We start from the raw sequence: 18,383 nt of genomic DNA, 5'->3' as shown, positions 1-18,383 counted from the left end.
TTTTGTTTGAGCCCGGTTTCTTTTATAAGAATACATTTTTAAATAGCGTATTGATGAAAAATGTATGGTTAAAAAATTAAAATAAAATTTGAATTTGTCTATAATATTATTTTATTAAAAAGTATGATTGAAATAATATCAAAACATCGTTAAAAAATGCATTTTTTTCCAACGAACCGGCTCAAACGGGGTATGTTGTGATGAAACTGTCAATTTTGATGTTAAAATCAAGTCAAATAATGTAAATTTCTCTCTAGTCACGTGAGTTTATATTGATGATTTTAAAAGTTGAATTATTTTAAAATATATATGCCCTAAAAAGAACACAAGTTGAATTCTTTAGGTATACGCATTGAAAGACATGTCTTAAAATAAAAAATAAAAATTTATTAAATAAATATTGAGATTTCCTTTCGTTAAGCGTCCGTTTGATAGCAATTTTTTATATCAAAATATTAATTTTTTATCATTATTTTACTATTTTAATCATTTTTTTTATTTCTTCACTTACAAGTAGAACCCACTTTTCTCTCTAATAGTTAATACATCAATTCTTATAATCACTATCGAACAGATCATTAATATTCTCATTAAATAAATAATAATTTTGAGAAATAACAGTTCAAATATTCTTATTGATATACCCTTCAACTACGTCCAATCTTATCGTACACGTTATGTAGGCAGCTTTGGACCATTCTTCAATTTGCAACAAAAAGGCCAAAACGGACGACCACCTTCGTGTCTTTGTCCCACACCAATGGCCACCACCACACCTGTTTTCCCCCTCCTCCTCCTCCTCTTTGCCGCCGCCGTCGTTGCCGTCCCACCGTCACCATACCTCTCCCCCACCACCCTTTTCCAGAACTACCAAAACATGCTCACTAACTTCAAGATTTTCATCTACACCCCGGCGAAGCCATTCACCTTTCAAAACCCAGCTGCATCTCTCTTCTACAGTTCCCTCCTCTACAGCCCATTTCACACCCAAGACCCAAATGAAGCTCACCTCTTCTTCATACCCTTTTCTCCCGAAACATCCATGCGCTCTCTTGCGCGTCTCGTCAGGGACCTCAGAGTCAACCATCCTTACTGGAATCGCACTCTTGGTGCTGATCATTTTTTCGTATCACCCGCCGGTATTGATTATTCAGCCGACCGAAATGTTCTTGAGCTGAAGAAAAATTCTGTGCAGATTTCTGTTTTCCCTGTAATCTCCGGTAACTTTATCCCGCATAAAGACATCACTTTACCTCCCCTGAACCCGGCCGCTCGCATCATCTCCGCTGTGCCGGAGAATGCTTCAACGTCGTCGTTTCTGGGCTACTTAAAATGGGATGGAAAAACCGAGTCAAATTTTGTAGAAGAATTAAAGGAAGACGGTGACTTCTTGATCGATATCGAAAGAGAGTTATTAGATCACGTGGAGAAAGTCAAAAACAGTAAATTCTGCTTGCTTTTACACGCCGGTGACGTAGCATGGATGGTTGAGGCGATGGCTATGGGTTGCATACCCGTGGTGATTGTGGACCGTCCGATTCAGGATTTACCGTTGATGGATGTTTTGAGATGGTCAGATTTAGGTTTGCTGGTGGAGGCACGCGGCGGCGCCAAGCGGCTGAAGCAGGTGTTGAATGATGTGAGCGAGGAAAAGTATGGCGTGATGAGAGAAATGACGTCAGCGGCGAGTAAGCATTTGGTGTGGAATGAGGAGACTCAGCCGTTGGACGTGTTTCATATGGTGATTTATCAGCTGTGGCTCAGAAGGCATACGATTAGATACGCCCGGAGGCAGTCATTTTAGACTTTAGGCGGAGTATTAATGTGGTTATGAAAATACAAATAAATAACTTTGTAATTAATATTCTAGAAAATATATGTAAAATTCTATTTTATCTTTGATTCCATCCTCTTTAAAAATTCATACGATAATAGAATTATATCAGCTGAATGAATGATATATCTACACTACAGAATACATTCCAAGTCAATTTCAAAACCGGGTACAAATTCAAGATGACACCACTACAGAAATTTAAAGAGGAAAAAAAAAAAAAATGGATCCCTCTTCTATACGCTCTTTCACTCTAGGTAATTACTACTCTAAAGCTAAAGTACATAAATAAACACTTCCTAACTACGGAATTTCCACGATCAAGCGACAAAACTTGCCCAAAAAACTAACTTTAGGCAAGTGCTCAAGTGGGGTTATAAGCCTACAAGTTATGACTTAATATAGATATGTAAGAAGCAATTAGAGTCATCACAGTCCATACATCTTAGATGGCACATGATACCGGTCACAAAACCACTCAAAATTGCCAAGTCTGCAACTCGGATCATTCTTAAAAGTGTATTTGCACCAGAGATCGATTGCTGCAACTATATTGGAACTCGCTTCAAACCAGCCAAGTAGGGAGAGTGCGCTCAAGTGATTGTTATGGTATGCAAAAGTACAATAAATTCCTTTTGCTTATGTTAAGTAGCCAACATATGATTGTAGAGGGGCAGTGGAAAGATGAGAACCTTGATGACAGGAATCTTAAGATTCTTAATAATCAGAATAATTGTCGGAGTTGTTTTGTTTCCTCCCTGAGAGATTGAATTTCTTTCATGATCTCAGCCTGATTTTCCAGGATCAATCTCATGACACTTGACATTTCCATCTGCATAATAATGTCAAAACATTAGGAGAAGAATGGAGAAAATAACTGATATAGAAACACCCGGCATATCCCTCCTGCATATTGAACTGTCTTAAAATTTCTATGTGAAGGTTTCGCATGTCTTCATGCATAGATTTCTGAAATGAACCAAATATTTCTTCAAGCGTACGTTGGAAAAGCTGAAGTGTAAACGAGTTTTCCTGTTTAGAATCCGGAGGGAAGGTAGTCTCCTGCACTTGTGCAACTCCGCCCTGGACAAGATTACAGGCAATTTAAGAATTAATCAGGAATTAGTTTAAGAATTAATCAGGAATTAGTAGCCAGGCGTTTACGCGATTCATCATGAACATTTTCACCAGCCTGCATCCAGGTTCAATGCACAATTCCTTCGGCAAAGAATCATGGTGAACATAATAGATGATGAATCGTTACAACCAAATAGTTGCTGTAGCTAAAGTCAAAAACAGGGAGAACACAGCATCTGATTGTTGCGTACATTTGCAGCTGGAAGAACACTATTTGATGCAGATGACACATTGGACCGTGACAACAAGCTATTCAAAATTTCTTCCCTCGTTTCTGTTCCTGTTTCGTTAGTTTTGGGTGATCCTGTTGAAAGATCACTGAAGGATGTTGTAGCACCTATTCTCTCGGCATAACTAGAAAATCTTCCGGGTAGGGACAAAGATGGACCAAGAGAATCAAGTTTACCAGGTAGCATTAGGCATTTTGTACCTAGAGAAGAGGAAACATGTTCAGAAGATCCTAATGAAGTTTCCCGGATGCACAAATTGACCAAGATCAGTCTTGATGTTAGGGGGCATGTATTCTTACTTGTAGAGAGACCAATATCCTGTAACCCTGACAAAATTGACCCTGACGATAAATTACTGGATGTTAATATCGCGAAACGAGGAGGCATGTTAACTGATTGAAGGACGTGTGTCAATTTATCTGATAATCGATCGACACCCCCAAGCCTCTGGAGGAGTTATGGAAGAAGAGATGTCACCAAGCATATATGCAGGGGTGGATGTCAATTGTGAGAAGGTACTGCAAGAGCTGCAACTATATAAAAATGTGTTCCACAGATGTTCTAAACCGCTACTGAGAATAATGGTTAAATCAAAGTAGTTAATTAGTTTATGCAACCATTAATGTACACAAAATCAGGAATAAACCTAAAAGTTGTCAATTATTCATGACAAATTATCCTTGTCAACAAGAAGGAGCAGATAGGGAAATAAAAGTTTTAGGTTGGTGTCATTCCACTTTCACCAAAAAAATAATATTCAGGGTGCAATGCTTCACATGTTTCTCTGAATTTACCTTTACAGGTACTCCTTTTACACATTTCACATGGGATACTCCACGTAGAAGCTTCTTTTCAGACAGCTGATTTAAGTTTCCAAGATTCTCGCAATAGAATTGGTTATAATGAGATCTTACGGAGAAATTATGCTTTGTGCATGTATAAATTTCTGGTTGCCGGTTGTATGCACGAAAAAGTTAAAAATGACCTGCACCTAGTAAAGCATAGAACAAGTTTAGGCTTACTATTGGATGATTATTGCATCTCTACAACTAAACTAAATCTATATCAAGCAAGCAATGTAAATTATTCGACATTGATGCATTGATAAAAAAATGCTGAAATGGTTAAGAAGCACACCTGCTTAGATGTTGAAGAAGATTTCCGGTCAAAAACTGGATGGCTATCATGACCACTACCTTCCTCTGAAAGCGAAAAACTCCCAGAAGGGAACAAAGTAGGTGAATTGTAATTAAAATCTTTCTTTGAACCCTTGCTACCATCCCACAACTGATCAAATGAATGAGTATTTGGTTGAACTTCCAATAGTGAGGAAAAAATATCTCCATGTCATCCTTGAAGTTATTTATACGAGGTGCAAGCAATCTTCCCAGTGATCCACTTGTCAGTGAGCTGCTCCGAAGAGGTGTTTCCGCTGCAGCAGATAAACTGAGTGCATGGTGAAGAGACAAAACTATCAACTCAAAATGAAAATATATTTGCAGAACCTGAATGGCTAGAATTTCGAGATCCAGAAACTGCAGCAGGCATTGAAAGGTTTGATGATGCCATTGAAGGAAGCAGGCCAGGCATAAGAATCGAGTCCCCAACATCACCTGCCACAAGAGCAGTTTCATCTGTGCAGATAGTTTCATTGACTGTCACAGCTTTCGATCTCTGCCAGCAGAGACTTGTGATTGCCTGATGAAGATCAGATCATTATTCATACATACAATGAAGTAAATTCATAATTTTGTGAATCAGTTATAGTAATACCAAGAGATGGAAAAATGAGCTCAACATTTCAATGGACCAGATAAAAGGAAAAACGGACTGATGCACACATCGTAAGAGATTGATCAATCGCAATGCCTACTTAGTGAACAATCTTGCTTTCTAAAACTGATCCCCAATAAAGAATTACTAACCAAATGGTGGAAATAAAATCTCATAAAGGGTTATATTTCACTAAAGAAGTAGAAGAGGAACAGATTTTGGACAATGAGTCATACCAAAGAGAGGAAGAAGAATTCAGATCCCCAAAATGCAGAGCAGAACGAATAGCAAAGTTCTAACATCTGTCATTACTAATGAAAATACTGTTTTTTTTCAGACAGTAAAAACAAAAAAAAGATCTCTTGCTAAGTTTGAAGAATGCCAACAGGCCAAAACAACCATACAGCATAAACTAAGCCTATGTTTGGCTCATGTCTATAAATTGTTTATAAAACACTCAAATCACTTTTTATCCACACAATTCAAGACGAACGACAAATACTACTCACTTATTCACCACTCATTTCTTTCTATTTATAATTTAAACTATTTATAAACACTTCCTAAACATGATTTAAATGTTATATTTTCTACAGCCAATTGTAAGATGTCCCACAGCACTGGCGAAAGTGTAACCTACTATTGTAGCAGACTATGGAACCGCTCTTCCTAACATCCAAATCCCACCCCCAACCCCATACGCACCAAACCACCACCCTTTCACCACCGACCCTGGACGATGCCGGCGACGGAAATATCATAGGAGCGGAGAGGGAGAGTCTTTGGAGACTATTGGGCAAGTGGTTGTGGCGATTTAGAATGGAGAGGGATAGTCTTTGGAGACAAATCATAGGAGCAAAGTTTGGTGTGATGGAGGGGGGTTGGTACTCGATCAAGGGTCGTGAATCTTATAGGATGAGTTTGTGGAAGTACATCCAACGAGGATAGAATGACTTACGAGAGAAAGTGACTTATGTGACTAGAATGGCAATAGTATTAGATTTTGGGGGGTGTGGAGATCATCCGCTAAAGGTACAGTTTCCTTCTTTACATCACATTGCCCTAGAGCCTATCGCTATGGTGAATGACGTCCTAGCCATACATAATGGAAATTATAGCTGGAATATTGCCTTCGAGGGGGGTTTGCAGGATTGGGAATTGGATAATTATGCATTGTTTTTTACCTCCCTGCACTAGGTGCATATTCAAGTGGGAAAAGATGATAGGAGCAGATGGAAGCTGGCACAGGATGGTAATTTCTCTGTTTGCACTTACTTTAGATCCATATTGGGATCGACGGAGAGTTCATTTTCTTGGAAGATGGTGTGGCAATATAAGCTACCCCCACGGGTGGCTTTTTTTGTTAAGGACGGTTGCGAGGTGGCTTTTTTGTTAAGGACGGTTGCGAGGGCGCAGACGTTAACGTGGATAATCTTCGTAGAAAAGATTTTTATGTTACCGAATGGTGTTATATGTGCAAAAGAGACGGAGAAATGAATGACCATTTGTTCCTCCATTGTGAAGGTGTCCAGTGGTTGTGGAACACTATTCTAGCTTCCCAACATTTGGGTTGGGTGATGCCTAGGCGTATGGAGGATGTGTTGTGGGCACGGGGGAGAAAATTCCGAGATAAAGATAGTAGGTTTGCGTGGAACCTTATTTCGGGATGCATTGTGTGGTGTGTATGAAGAGAAAGGAATAGCCGTTGTTTCGAAGACCAAGCAAGAACAACTGAGCAAATTAGAGAATGGTTATATATGACTTTGTATACTTGGTTTAAGGTTGCAACCACAAATTATGTAGAAGGGTTACCAAACTTTATGTCGTTTCTTTCCTATTTAAATTGATAATACACCTCCCATGTATTATCTATTAATAAAATTACTTGATTACTTATAAAAAAAAAGATGTCCCACATATTAAACAAAATTAAAAACTAGAAAAGGATCAACAAGTGATACTGAGAGTGGGAATCACCTCAGAGTTTCCATATGCATGAAGAACCGTGATTGGTTGTGGCTTCCCTCGAACGTCATAGAATGCAACCTGACCCGTGCTTGTACCAGCTGCCAGCGTTAATCCATCATCAGTGAATGCCAGTGAAGAAAATGGAGCATGATAAGGAAAGCAAGAAGACGGCTTCCTAGACCCCGAGTCAAAAGTATATAACTTTATATCCAGACCAACGCTAGCAATAATCTGCCAAAGTTCCATGAGAGTCAAATAAGACAAGAAAATGATACCTAGGATTTGACTTCAGTGAAGAGCTCCGTATCTATGGATATAAATAGCGGTAAAGAATGTAAAAAAATATTCAAGCCAGCATATTAAAGAAGAGACCTTGTCATTTGATGGTGACAAAAAACACTAGAAGTTGGCACAGAATGCTGCCTCTGCCAAGAAACCTACAAAACATGAAAGGATAGTTTTTCACCTTAAAACCAAAATGTAACATCATATTAAATGCACTAATGGAAAATCACATTTATTTAGAACGTAAAATAAACAAATAGTGTATTTCAATATTTAAATTCAAGTATTCAACTAAGGTGTCTAACTTAAGGAAGGTTATAGTATAGACAGCAAAAAAATTGTACTACTAATTATTGGAGGAAAAAGGGTGTAAATAACTATAGTAATATATATGGTGGATAATATGTTGTTAGCTTAATCTTTAATGACAACCAATGCAATAAACAATAATATGAAGATGCGCAGTGAAACTTGTTTGCCCATGTCAGTAGAATTCGATTTAATCAGGTGAAACCTTTGCCTGTATGATAAGAAATGTTCAATCGTTAAGCATTTTTTTATAAAGCACTCAAAGTTGATGTCTTGCCATGAGTCTCATGCGAGGTTATCGTTTAAAGCCTAAAAGGCTTTTGCCTTTATTAATTGACGAGCACATCTAAATACTCAAGGTATAAGCCAAAGTGTGCACTCGTTTGTTGTCTTTGGGCTGTTTTTAGAACCTAGAACATTTTAAAGGTTTTCTCATCTATTTTAAACACAATCAAACCCTAAAACTAGAAGAAATAATTGAAGTAGTGAGTAAGAAACAAGCATGCACTAGCCTCCTACAACTAAGTGCAATAAACACCTATTCCAGGATAAGTTCCAACTGTTCAAAGGCAAAAGGACGATGACAACAGACCTATGACATGTAACTTCGTTTCTTTCATTTACAAATTTCTTCTTGTCCCTCTGCCAAGAAACCTACAAAACATGAAAGGATAGTTTTTCACCTTAAAACCAAAATGTAACATCATATTAAATGCACTAATGGAAAATCACATTTATTTAGAACGTAAAATAAACAAATAGTGTATTTCAATATTTAAATTCAAGTATTCAACTAAGGTGTCTAACTTAAGGAAGGTTATAGTATAGACAGCAAAAAAATTGTACTACTAATTATTGGAGGAAAAAGGGTGTAAATAACTATAGTAATATATAATACGGTAATTGGCACAAAAAGTCCCGACCTTTCAAGATTTTTGTGGAAAACCTCCTTATATTTAATTTTTTGGCAATTTCACCTTCACCTTTGCCTTTTATTGCGCAAAACGTCCTTTCGTCCACCCTCCGTTAAAATGCACTGTTAAATCAAAGAAAATTAGATTTTTATAATCAAAGGGTAGGGTTAAGATCATCCAAACACATTTCTCTTCATTGACTTCACTCCCGCCCCTTCATTACACATCAACCCATTCTTTGGCAAAGGAGACGACACAATTTCTTCACCCAATGGAACCCATGTTTTGTGCATTCCGTTCAGTGTCATCTCCTCTATGATCGTCACCGCCGTTGTCGCACAAAACAAGCACGCAATGAGGCTTCTTGAAGCGAGCGAAGGTAAGAAAATTTTGGACTTGGGTTTTTATGATTTCAATTTCTTTCGATTTTTTGCATGATTGGGTGTTCTTCATTGAGTTTTCTATTGTTTATTGTTGTTATGCTGGTATATACTCCTTCTATGAGCAACATGTTTCATCTGGTTTTGAGGGACCCTGGAGATGACCCACCTATTTACGATATATCTTAGTTGGTTTACTGGTTTTGCTGTGTTCAAAATGGATCTCAGGGAAATTCCATTGCAAGGCATTTAAGTAGGGTTGTATCTGAATCAAAATATGTAAGGATGGTTTTCACAATTTTTAACAAAGGTAGGGATGTTTTGCGCAAATACAATGAAAAGGTAGGGATGTTTTGCGCAAAGACAATATAAAGATAAGGATGTTTTTCGCAAAACAATGTAAATGTAGGGATGTTTTGCGCAAATACAATATAAAGATAGAGATTGTTACCACAAGTTCAACTTCACATTAAATTGGGAAAAAGACCCGTTTATCTTCCTCATCTTCTCCATTTCTATGTATTGTCCATTCACATAATCACATTTTAATTGATCTTCTCACTTTATCCTTTATTTGCACCCTTCGTAAGCACAAAATGGGGATGAACATTTCAATTTTATCGACCACATATTCATTCTTTTCATATACATTGCCAAAAAAATTTTAGCAATCAAGCATTACAGTAGCCATGATGAAGTTCAACCATAAATATAATCCTTTCTATCATTTTTCCTTATGTATTGAATGAAATATTTCTTTAAAAATTATTTTATTTATTTTTATATTACTTTTTAGTTACGCGTAACATTTGAAGAAGGCGGGAATGAAGCCTCAATGAAGAACAAATGTGTTTGGACAATCTTACCCTTGTCTTTTGAAAATAAAAAACTCATTTTCTTCGATTTAATGGTACATTTTAACGGGGAGTGGATGTAGGGACGTTTTGTGCAATAAAAGGCAAAGGTGGGGGTGAAATTGCCAAAAAATAAAAGGTAGGAAAGTTTTCCACAAAAATCCTGAAAGGTAAGGGCGTTTTGTGCAAATTACCCTTTCCAGTATAACAGCAAAAAAAAAGTTTTCTTAAGCATAATTCATCTAATACAGTTTTTATCGTCATTAATAGAGAATATTTTGAGATGTGTAACACTCAGATGACATGTTGGTTGACAATTGGACAATTACATACTTGAATCAACTATTTTTGTAGCCTCATTTTTTTAAAATGGTCAAGGGAAACTAATTAATAAATATTTTATGTCAACCTCTGCATGATATCTAAAGGCCAGAAAATTTCCCACCGCTTCGTTGCAAGCAAAAGAAAAGTAAACTACAAAATCCCATATTTCACAAACAGAGAATAGACGTTGCTCGAGTCTGTTGACATAACATACAAGTAAGAAATCCTGCTTCCTCCTAACTTGCAGTCATGGCCACATAGTGACAGTCCAATTAAGTAAAGCATAACATGGGGAGATCTTGTTTTTTCATCAAAAAAAAAATTACTTAGTTACACTATATACCTTTGGGTTGCGCCCAGTTGTATCCCACAGGTGGATAGACCCATCATCACCAGCAGTGACCAAAAGGTGCCTGCTCATCGGAGAATAATCAAGTGCCTCTAAAACCTGGTCTTGTAATTATAAGACAAAGATCTAGCACATCAGAAACCAAATGTGCATGGCAGCTTGGAACAAAATAACGAACCTGTCCATTAGGATCCCTGAGCTTAGCAGCCTTTGTGCCAGAAGCCAGGTTGTGAAGTATAAGATCTCCTTTATGACTAACTGAAGCTATGTGCTTATCTTTGCAGTGGTACATTGCACCTGTTATTGTTTCAGTATGACCTCTCAACCATTTGACACAACGTTTCTTTTGCAGATCCCATATCCGTACAACTTGACCGTTCCACCAGAGCAAAGATATCGGGATCCTTCGTTACTAAAGCTGATAGTTGATATAGACTCCTGTGGCTTGTAAGTTATATGTGATAGAAGAAAACAAGATTAGATGCTTTTTCGAGAGAAAAATAGTTATTTAAAAGGAAAATTGAGGCAAGAATATCGATCAAATATGAACTGTGACTTGGTTAAACATCAATTTATCGTGTAAGAGGCTCAACATTGCTACATGTAACTCACTCCACTTCATTTTGGTTTTGGCCAAAATACCAAGTAAACTACTTTATACTCTGTAACTTTCCTATTAATCCATATGCCTCGTCAATGTAATGTGGACGTGTATTACTTTGTCAATTAATGCCTATCATTTGAACTTGGACTTGAAAAACTTGAAGCATGTTTGGGTGCAACTTATGAGTGAGCTTAAAAGAACGAAACGGAAAAAGTATGTTACAGATGCTTTTGTCTCCTCTTACCAATAAGTTGCACCTAGACACACTGCATTTGCTTCCCCACTTAGATCAATCAAACATGAGCCAGGACTCGGTAAAACATCAACTTATCATGTAAGAGGCTTAACATTACTCTAACTCTAATGTTTAGTCCACTTCATTTTGATCAAAATACCAATAGATTCTCAGCAAATTTTTAGAAATATTTTTACCGTTACACAGCAAAAACCAGTAGACATTATTGACCAACAAATACAGAATTACATATGTACCATTTTGATATCTAATACACTAATTTTGAAAGGACATTTATGAAAATTCAACTAATTTTGAGTCATACTTTTACGGCCTGGGAAGGGGGACAACTTCAGTCCAACGGTCCAATTTTTCATTAAAAATTGGTGAGAATTTCCTCCGAACAAGGGCTTAAAGATGCTCTCTATAATACATAAAATGCTCTTTATAAATAAAGATTCTCTAGGTGATGCTCTCTATAATACATAAAATGCACTTTGTATGGTTATATTTACTGCATTTTCTTTCCCTTCAGGCACACAAAACTTGGCCCTTGAACTTCTTATCAATCACAAATAAAGCCAATATAAATATCTCACATAATATAGGGATTTTACTTTCTTTTCCTAAAGTAACCACCAATGGCAATCATGTTGACTGGTAGAAATTAATCGATCCATATGTGACCATACTCTTAAGGGCAATTCCTAGTATTCCCCAAAGATTCTAATTTTCACTATTAAATATGACAGAAAATTATTCTAGATGAGAAAGTTTACCTCGATAGTTTCGCCAGTATCAGTTTTGAAAGGGACAGTGCCCAAGCTCTGTCCATTTTTCCTCCATAAAGATATTTTCTTATCCTCACCGGCACTCGCCACCACCAAATCTGCACGAAAATCACAAAAGGAAAACACGTAGTGTATTAACATAACTACAAATTAATTTATCAAAATACGAATTGCACAGTACTGACTGTTGTGGTTCCACTTGACGGAGTTTATGCGGAATCCCCGAGAGGGAGCGTGCATGAGAACACAGGGGTCTCGGGGATCCACCGAAATGTCAAATAGCTTCGCAGTGTCGCCACCAGCAAAAACTTGTTCGAGTCCGTCGAATTCATATTCCCGATCACGAGGAAATACTCAGAAATGGAATAGTGGCCTTTAATCCCTTAAATGAATTAAAAAAAAAAAATTAAGTTAAAAAAAATTTCACAGCAAAACATTTTACCCTTTAGACTATTTGAATTATCTCTCACCGACCGACCACCACCGGAGTTACACCAACGTCGCAATCAACGACCATCATCTACAATGGAAATAAAAGAACAGATTAATTTTTTGATCTTTTCTCCAGTTCAAATGATTTTTTTCATAGTATAGCACTTTACTTAGTAATTTTGGTTGAAATTAGATCCACGGACATGAGTAGTTAAATTGTGGGGAGTGTGAAAAATGTGATTTTTTGTCATTTTTTGGAGCTCAGTGACCGGGAACGATCGGATACCGGCTCGTTAACAGTCGGTAACACCGACTGTTAACAGTAGGGCAGTCTGGACCGGTGAACCGGCCCAGATTAAATATTTAATTTTAAATTTTTTTATAATTTTTGTAATTAATTAAATTTTTTATTTGATTAAATAGTAATTATGTTATTTATTTATTTAATTTTTTTATCATTGTCAATATAATATAATAATTGAAATATTGTAAAATTAACAATGTTGATTATTTTTTTTTATGAAATTATCTTTAATTTATTTTTTCAAATTTTTTTTATGAGATTATCTTTAATTTTTTATTTCAAATTTATTTAATTTTTATATTTGTCTTTTATATAATTTAATAATTAAAATATTGTAAAATTAACAATGTTGATTCGATTTTTTTTATGAAATTATCTTTAATTTATTTTTTAAAATTTATTTAAATAATATGAATAGTCTAAATTTTAAAAAAAGGTAAAGTAATTATTTATTTAATTTTTATATTTGTCTTTTATATAATTTTATAATTGAAATATTCTAAAATTAACAATTTTGTGTTGTTCCTTTTTTTTTATGAAATAATCTTTAATTTATTTTTTCAAATTTATTTAAATAATATAAATAGTCTTTACATTTTTCGAAAATGTAAAGTAATTATTTATTTAATTTTTATATTTGTCTTTTATATAATTTAATAATTGAAATATTCTAAAATTAACAATTTTGTGTTGCTCCTTTTTTTTTATGAAATAATCTTTAATTTATTTTTTCAAATTTATTAGATAGAATAGCAACACAATATTCTATCTAATAAATTTGAAAAAATAAATTAAAGATTATTTCATAAAAAAAAAAAGGGAACAACACAAAATTGTTAATTTTAGAATATTTCAATTATTAAATTATATAAAAGAAAAATATAAAAATTAAATAAATAATTACTTTACCTTTTTTTAAAATCTAGACTATTCATATTATTTAAATAAATTTTAAAAAATAAATTAAAGATAATTTCATAAAAAAAATAGAATCAACATTGTTAATTTTACAATATTTTAATTATCAAATTATATAAAAGACAAATATAAAAATTAAATAAATTTGAAATAAAAAATTAAAGATAATTTCATAAAAAAAATTTGAAAAAATAAATTAAAGATAATTTCATAAAAAAAATTTGAAAAAATAAATTAAAGATAATTTCATAAAAAAAATGATCAACATTGTTAATTTTACAATATTTCAATTATTATATTATATCGACAATGATAAAAAAATTAAATAAATAAATAACATAATTACTATTTAATCAAATAAAAAATTTAATTAATTACAAAAATTATAAAAAAATTTAAAATTAAATATTTAATCTGGGCCGATTCACCGGCCCAGACTGCCCGACTGTTAACGAGCCGGTGGTTGGGAACGGCCGGAAACCGCCATTCCCGACCACTGAGCTCCAAAAAATGGCAAAAAATCACATTTTTCACACTTTATCATGCTCACAATCTAACTACTCATGCCTATGGATCTAATTTCAACCAAAATTACTAAGGAAAGTGTTATACTATGAAAAAAACCATTCGAACTAGAGAAAAGATTAGAAAACTAACCGGTTCTTTTATTTCCACTGTAGATGATGGTCGTTGATTGCGACGTTGGTGTAACTCCGATGGTCGGTCGGTCGAATTTCTGCACTGGTCGGTCGGCGATCGGTGAGAGATAATTCAAACAGTCTGAAGGGTAAAATGGGCTTTTACTGTGAAGTTTTTTTTTTTTAACTTAATTTGTTTTTTTTAATTCATTTAATGGGTCAAAGGCCAATGTCAATTTTTGCTACAGTGGAATAGCCATTTTTGTGTATTTCCTCGGAATATGAGTTCTGCGCTTTTTTGCTTTATTAGTAAAGAGGGAAAATTTCAAAATGAGAGGGGCACCTTCAATTTTTGGAAAAAAATTGGAAAATGCTCCTATCCGTAAAAAGCCTGATAAAGGCCTCCCTCCCATTTTCTCTCACCTCGATAGTCTTGATGATTAAAAAAATACCCCCCAAAAATCCACCCCCACCCCGAACTATGAGAGGGGCTGTACTACCAGGCCTCTTACAAGTTTGGTAGTATAGCATGGTTCAAAAAAATTTGACAAGAAAAAGAAAAACGAGAAAAGAAAAATAGAGAGAAAAGATTGTAATGTAAAATTCCTACTAATATTTACACTTTTCATTTTTATTTTCACTCTCTTTTTTCCAATTACACATTTTTCAAAAAAAAATTACAGTCAAACCCAAATATTTTTTTTTCAACCACACATGCTCTATTGAGTCACTATTTCAAAATGCATTATTTAACAAGCTCTAAATATGCTCCAGTTGGGAACGTACGACTCTCTACCCATGTGCATGCCTCTATTAGGTTAATTAGATAGATAAATGTCTTCATAATTGCTAAATCTCTCGACTAATCCAAGACAGGTCGAGAGAGATGATAACTCGTGAGTATTTTAGAAGTTATTCCAGAATAAGGTATAGACTCGTACATTACTTTCATCAATTTATTTTCACTCTCATTCATCAAATATCCACATAAACATTTTGCTAGAAGGTTAGTTCATATTATTTCAACCCTAGGGGTTTTTGTTGAAGTTATATGTTTGGCTCATATTTGTAAATATTCGAATCAATTTTTACCTCCATATTTTAAGGGATCTACAAACTACAAGTAATAATTATTTATTTATAACTCATTTCTATCTATTTATAATTTAAACGTCTATAAACAAGTTTTGGATGCAAACCTTGGATTTGATAATGGACAAAAATATATATTGACAATTTGATTACTGAGAATAATAGTTTATGTGCTACGTTATCCCTTCGCAAATGAGTGAGGTTAATAAGGCACGAGTTCAACCAACATAAAACACTCCAAGTCAAGGCATCGTCTCTTCAAAAACAAAATATGTGGCATGAACAAAACAACACACTTCGATCTAAAAAAAATGCACGCATTATATAAGTATTAAGAACTTTGCTATTCGTACACTGATTTTTGACACTTGCATTGTTGTCAACTGTCAATTGGATAAAAAAATATTTGAAATTTAAATTGTTCAATAGGATAATGACACGCGACAAAGTATATACTATAGTATACATATAGCAAAGTCCAAATATTAATACATGTACTCGGGGGACTATTGTTACATCTCTTTCAATGAAGTTCCAAGAATGGCCACAAGACAATCCAGCCCCACACTCAACATCATCTTGCCCATGTGGCAATTTTTGTTGAACACCCATAATTGTAGCAATGGTCATTGAATTTAAGTCCATATCTTTGATTAATCGTTAAAGTTAAAAATGTCGAGTTTTGGTCACTGAACTTAGGTCAATCCATATCTTTAGTTGCTCACTGAAGTTTATAATGTAGAGTTTTAGCCACTGAATTTTGAAAAACGTTATACATTACTTACTAAACTTTGAAAAATATTGTACATTACTCACTATACTTTGAAAATATTGTACACTACTCATTGTAAACTCAATATTTTTCAAAATTCATCAGTTATGCTAGTGAATAAAGTACGACATAGTCCAAAATTCAGTGGTCAAAACTTGACATTTTAAATTTCAGTGAACAATTTAATACATGGACATAAGTTTGGTAAGCAATCGAAAATATTGACCTAAGTTCAGTGATCAAAATTTGATATTTTAAATTTCATATTAAATACGCACGAGCTTTGAATTGACAGGATGACGTCTATGACAAGACACTTTGACCGTTAGGATAAGACCACGTATTTCTTTATCCAACAGTTATTATTTCTTCATTTTTATTATAGAAAGCTCACACTTAATGTAATTTGAAAATAATGCAACTTTATACACACAATGTATAACTTTGCTCTCTCTTATTACTCTCCGTACTCTCTCAGATCAGAAGCCCTTTTACTTAGTGATTCACATCTATAGTACGTCTCACATCCAAATATTTACTTATACATGGACAAACTTGATTGTCAAAGTACTTGCGGCCACCTCCTCCATCATTGAAAAAGTTTAGTGCTCTAACGATTTGTCTAAGTATGCAAAAAGAGACTACATCAATGTAAGAGGGCCAATATCTGTTGGCCACACCCCTACAAAAATAAAGTCAATAGAATATCATGATTATTTGTCTTTTGAAACTTATAACAGGTATACAAAATGCTTCTCGAAGAAACACATGATTGAAAAAAGCAAGTAGAAAATGGACAATGTAAATCTTACCTCATTTGCATATTTAATACATTATATAGTATTTCGATGAAAAATGTGCTGTTAAGAAATAAAGAAATATTTTGAATTTGTGTGTAATATTATTTTATTGAATAATGTATTTTGGAAATAATGAAAACTAAACAAGGACTAAATTAACTTAAAAGTCGAAAATGGATAGATGACAAAAAAATATCACAACGTGCAATACCAACCCCTTAAAATACTACTTAAGTCATAACTTGCAATTCTTCAAAAAATCATATTTGTCACTAATTGACTTTGTTTCAATACCAAGAAGTACAATATACACATTCAAAAATATCAAATTCTCAACTCACAAATTCTGTTGACCAAAAACTGATCAAATATTTACAATCATTCAAATCAAAAGAGCCTCAATTAACGGTAACTTGAATTTTATTTAATTTTATCTCCTTTTTAGTAATAATATATAACTACTTATTTTAAGTCCACTATTTGACTTTCTATTTTCCAAAAATGTGTCGTATAATCGGTCACAAGTTTTGAGAAAAATACCAAAATCCTATCCAACGATCTAGAAATATAATTCGAAAATAAGCCAAGAGTATTAATAATAGTCACAGATTAAATTGATGAAACCCATTTTATGCAAGCATTTTCAACATGTTATTGTGACCTTATCAAGTAGCATTTTTATAAATTGAAAGATATGTTATAAATTACGCCAACAGGATCGAGTTGGCTCGCGAACCCAATCTCAAGGCTCGATATCATGTCATCATAAAAAAAGCTTGAGCTTTTTGAGCTCGAGCCAAGCCCGGTCTCGGCTCGTTCCCAAAAATGGGGCATGACTTGGGCTTTGGCTCGAGCCTTCGAAGAGTTGAGTCGGGCCGATTCACAAACTTTTCAATTTTTCTTACTTGGATATATAAAAAATTGATCTTTAATTTAAAAACTACAGAATTATTTATATAAGTTGTTGAGTTTTACAAAATGAAAAAGTTAATTATGCAAGTAGTTTATAGGAATAAAAAGGCGAGCCACACGAGCCCAAAGACAGGCTGATCATATTTGGGCTAGGGCCGCATGCGGGCTGGCCCGAGCTTAGGCCGAATCTCATTTTTGAGGCTTGCCCTAGCGTTGGCTCATAGAAACGAGCTTCGAGCTGGCTCAACTCGAACTTTTTTCGATTGATGGACTCGTTTGCCGCCACTACTTCAATATCATGAACATTTCCTAGCATCTGAGAAATGTAATTCGAAATTGAACCATAAATTGGTACGATGAAATGGGTCAGTTGCAAACTGCTTTCATCTCCAAAAGGGCTCTTGCAAGTTGCAAAGTTATTCTGGGTCAAAAGGTGTTTGATTTGGTCTCAATCAACGAGATGGCAAAAGGGAATTCTGTGCAGCTGTACTTATAAGATAGAAATTTTTTTTATGTTTTCAAAACTCA

At 34.4% G+C, this 18,383-nt stretch overlaps 1 protein-coding gene and 1 pseudogene across 1 annotated transcript; one reads left to right on the top strand and one right to left on the bottom strand.

The window, feature by feature from the left end:
* The first annotated feature begins 760 nt into the window (after positions 1-760).
* Positions 761-2,416, top strand: LOC111397842 (probable glycosyltransferase At5g25310). Its single transcript, XM_023024814.1, has 2 exons — positions 761-1,741; positions 2,240-2,416. The coding sequence occupies exons 1-2, from the start codon at positions 761-763 to the stop codon at positions 2,414-2,416; spliced, it is 1,158 nt and encodes a 385-aa protein (XP_022880582.1).
* Positions 1,948-18,171, bottom strand: LOC111397841 (annotated as a pseudogene).
* Positions 18,172-18,383: the final 212 nt, after the last annotated feature.

This window comes from Olea europaea, chromosome 7 (genome assembly GCF_002742605.1).
Source record: "Olea europaea var. sylvestris chromosome 7, O_europaea_v1, whole genome shotgun sequence".
Classification (NCBI taxonomy): Eukaryota; Viridiplantae; Streptophyta; class Magnoliopsida; order Lamiales; family Oleaceae; genus Olea; species Olea europaea.
The sequence above is the reverse complement of the archived record's forward strand: the minus strand, read 5'-3'. Positions and strand labels throughout refer to the sequence as shown.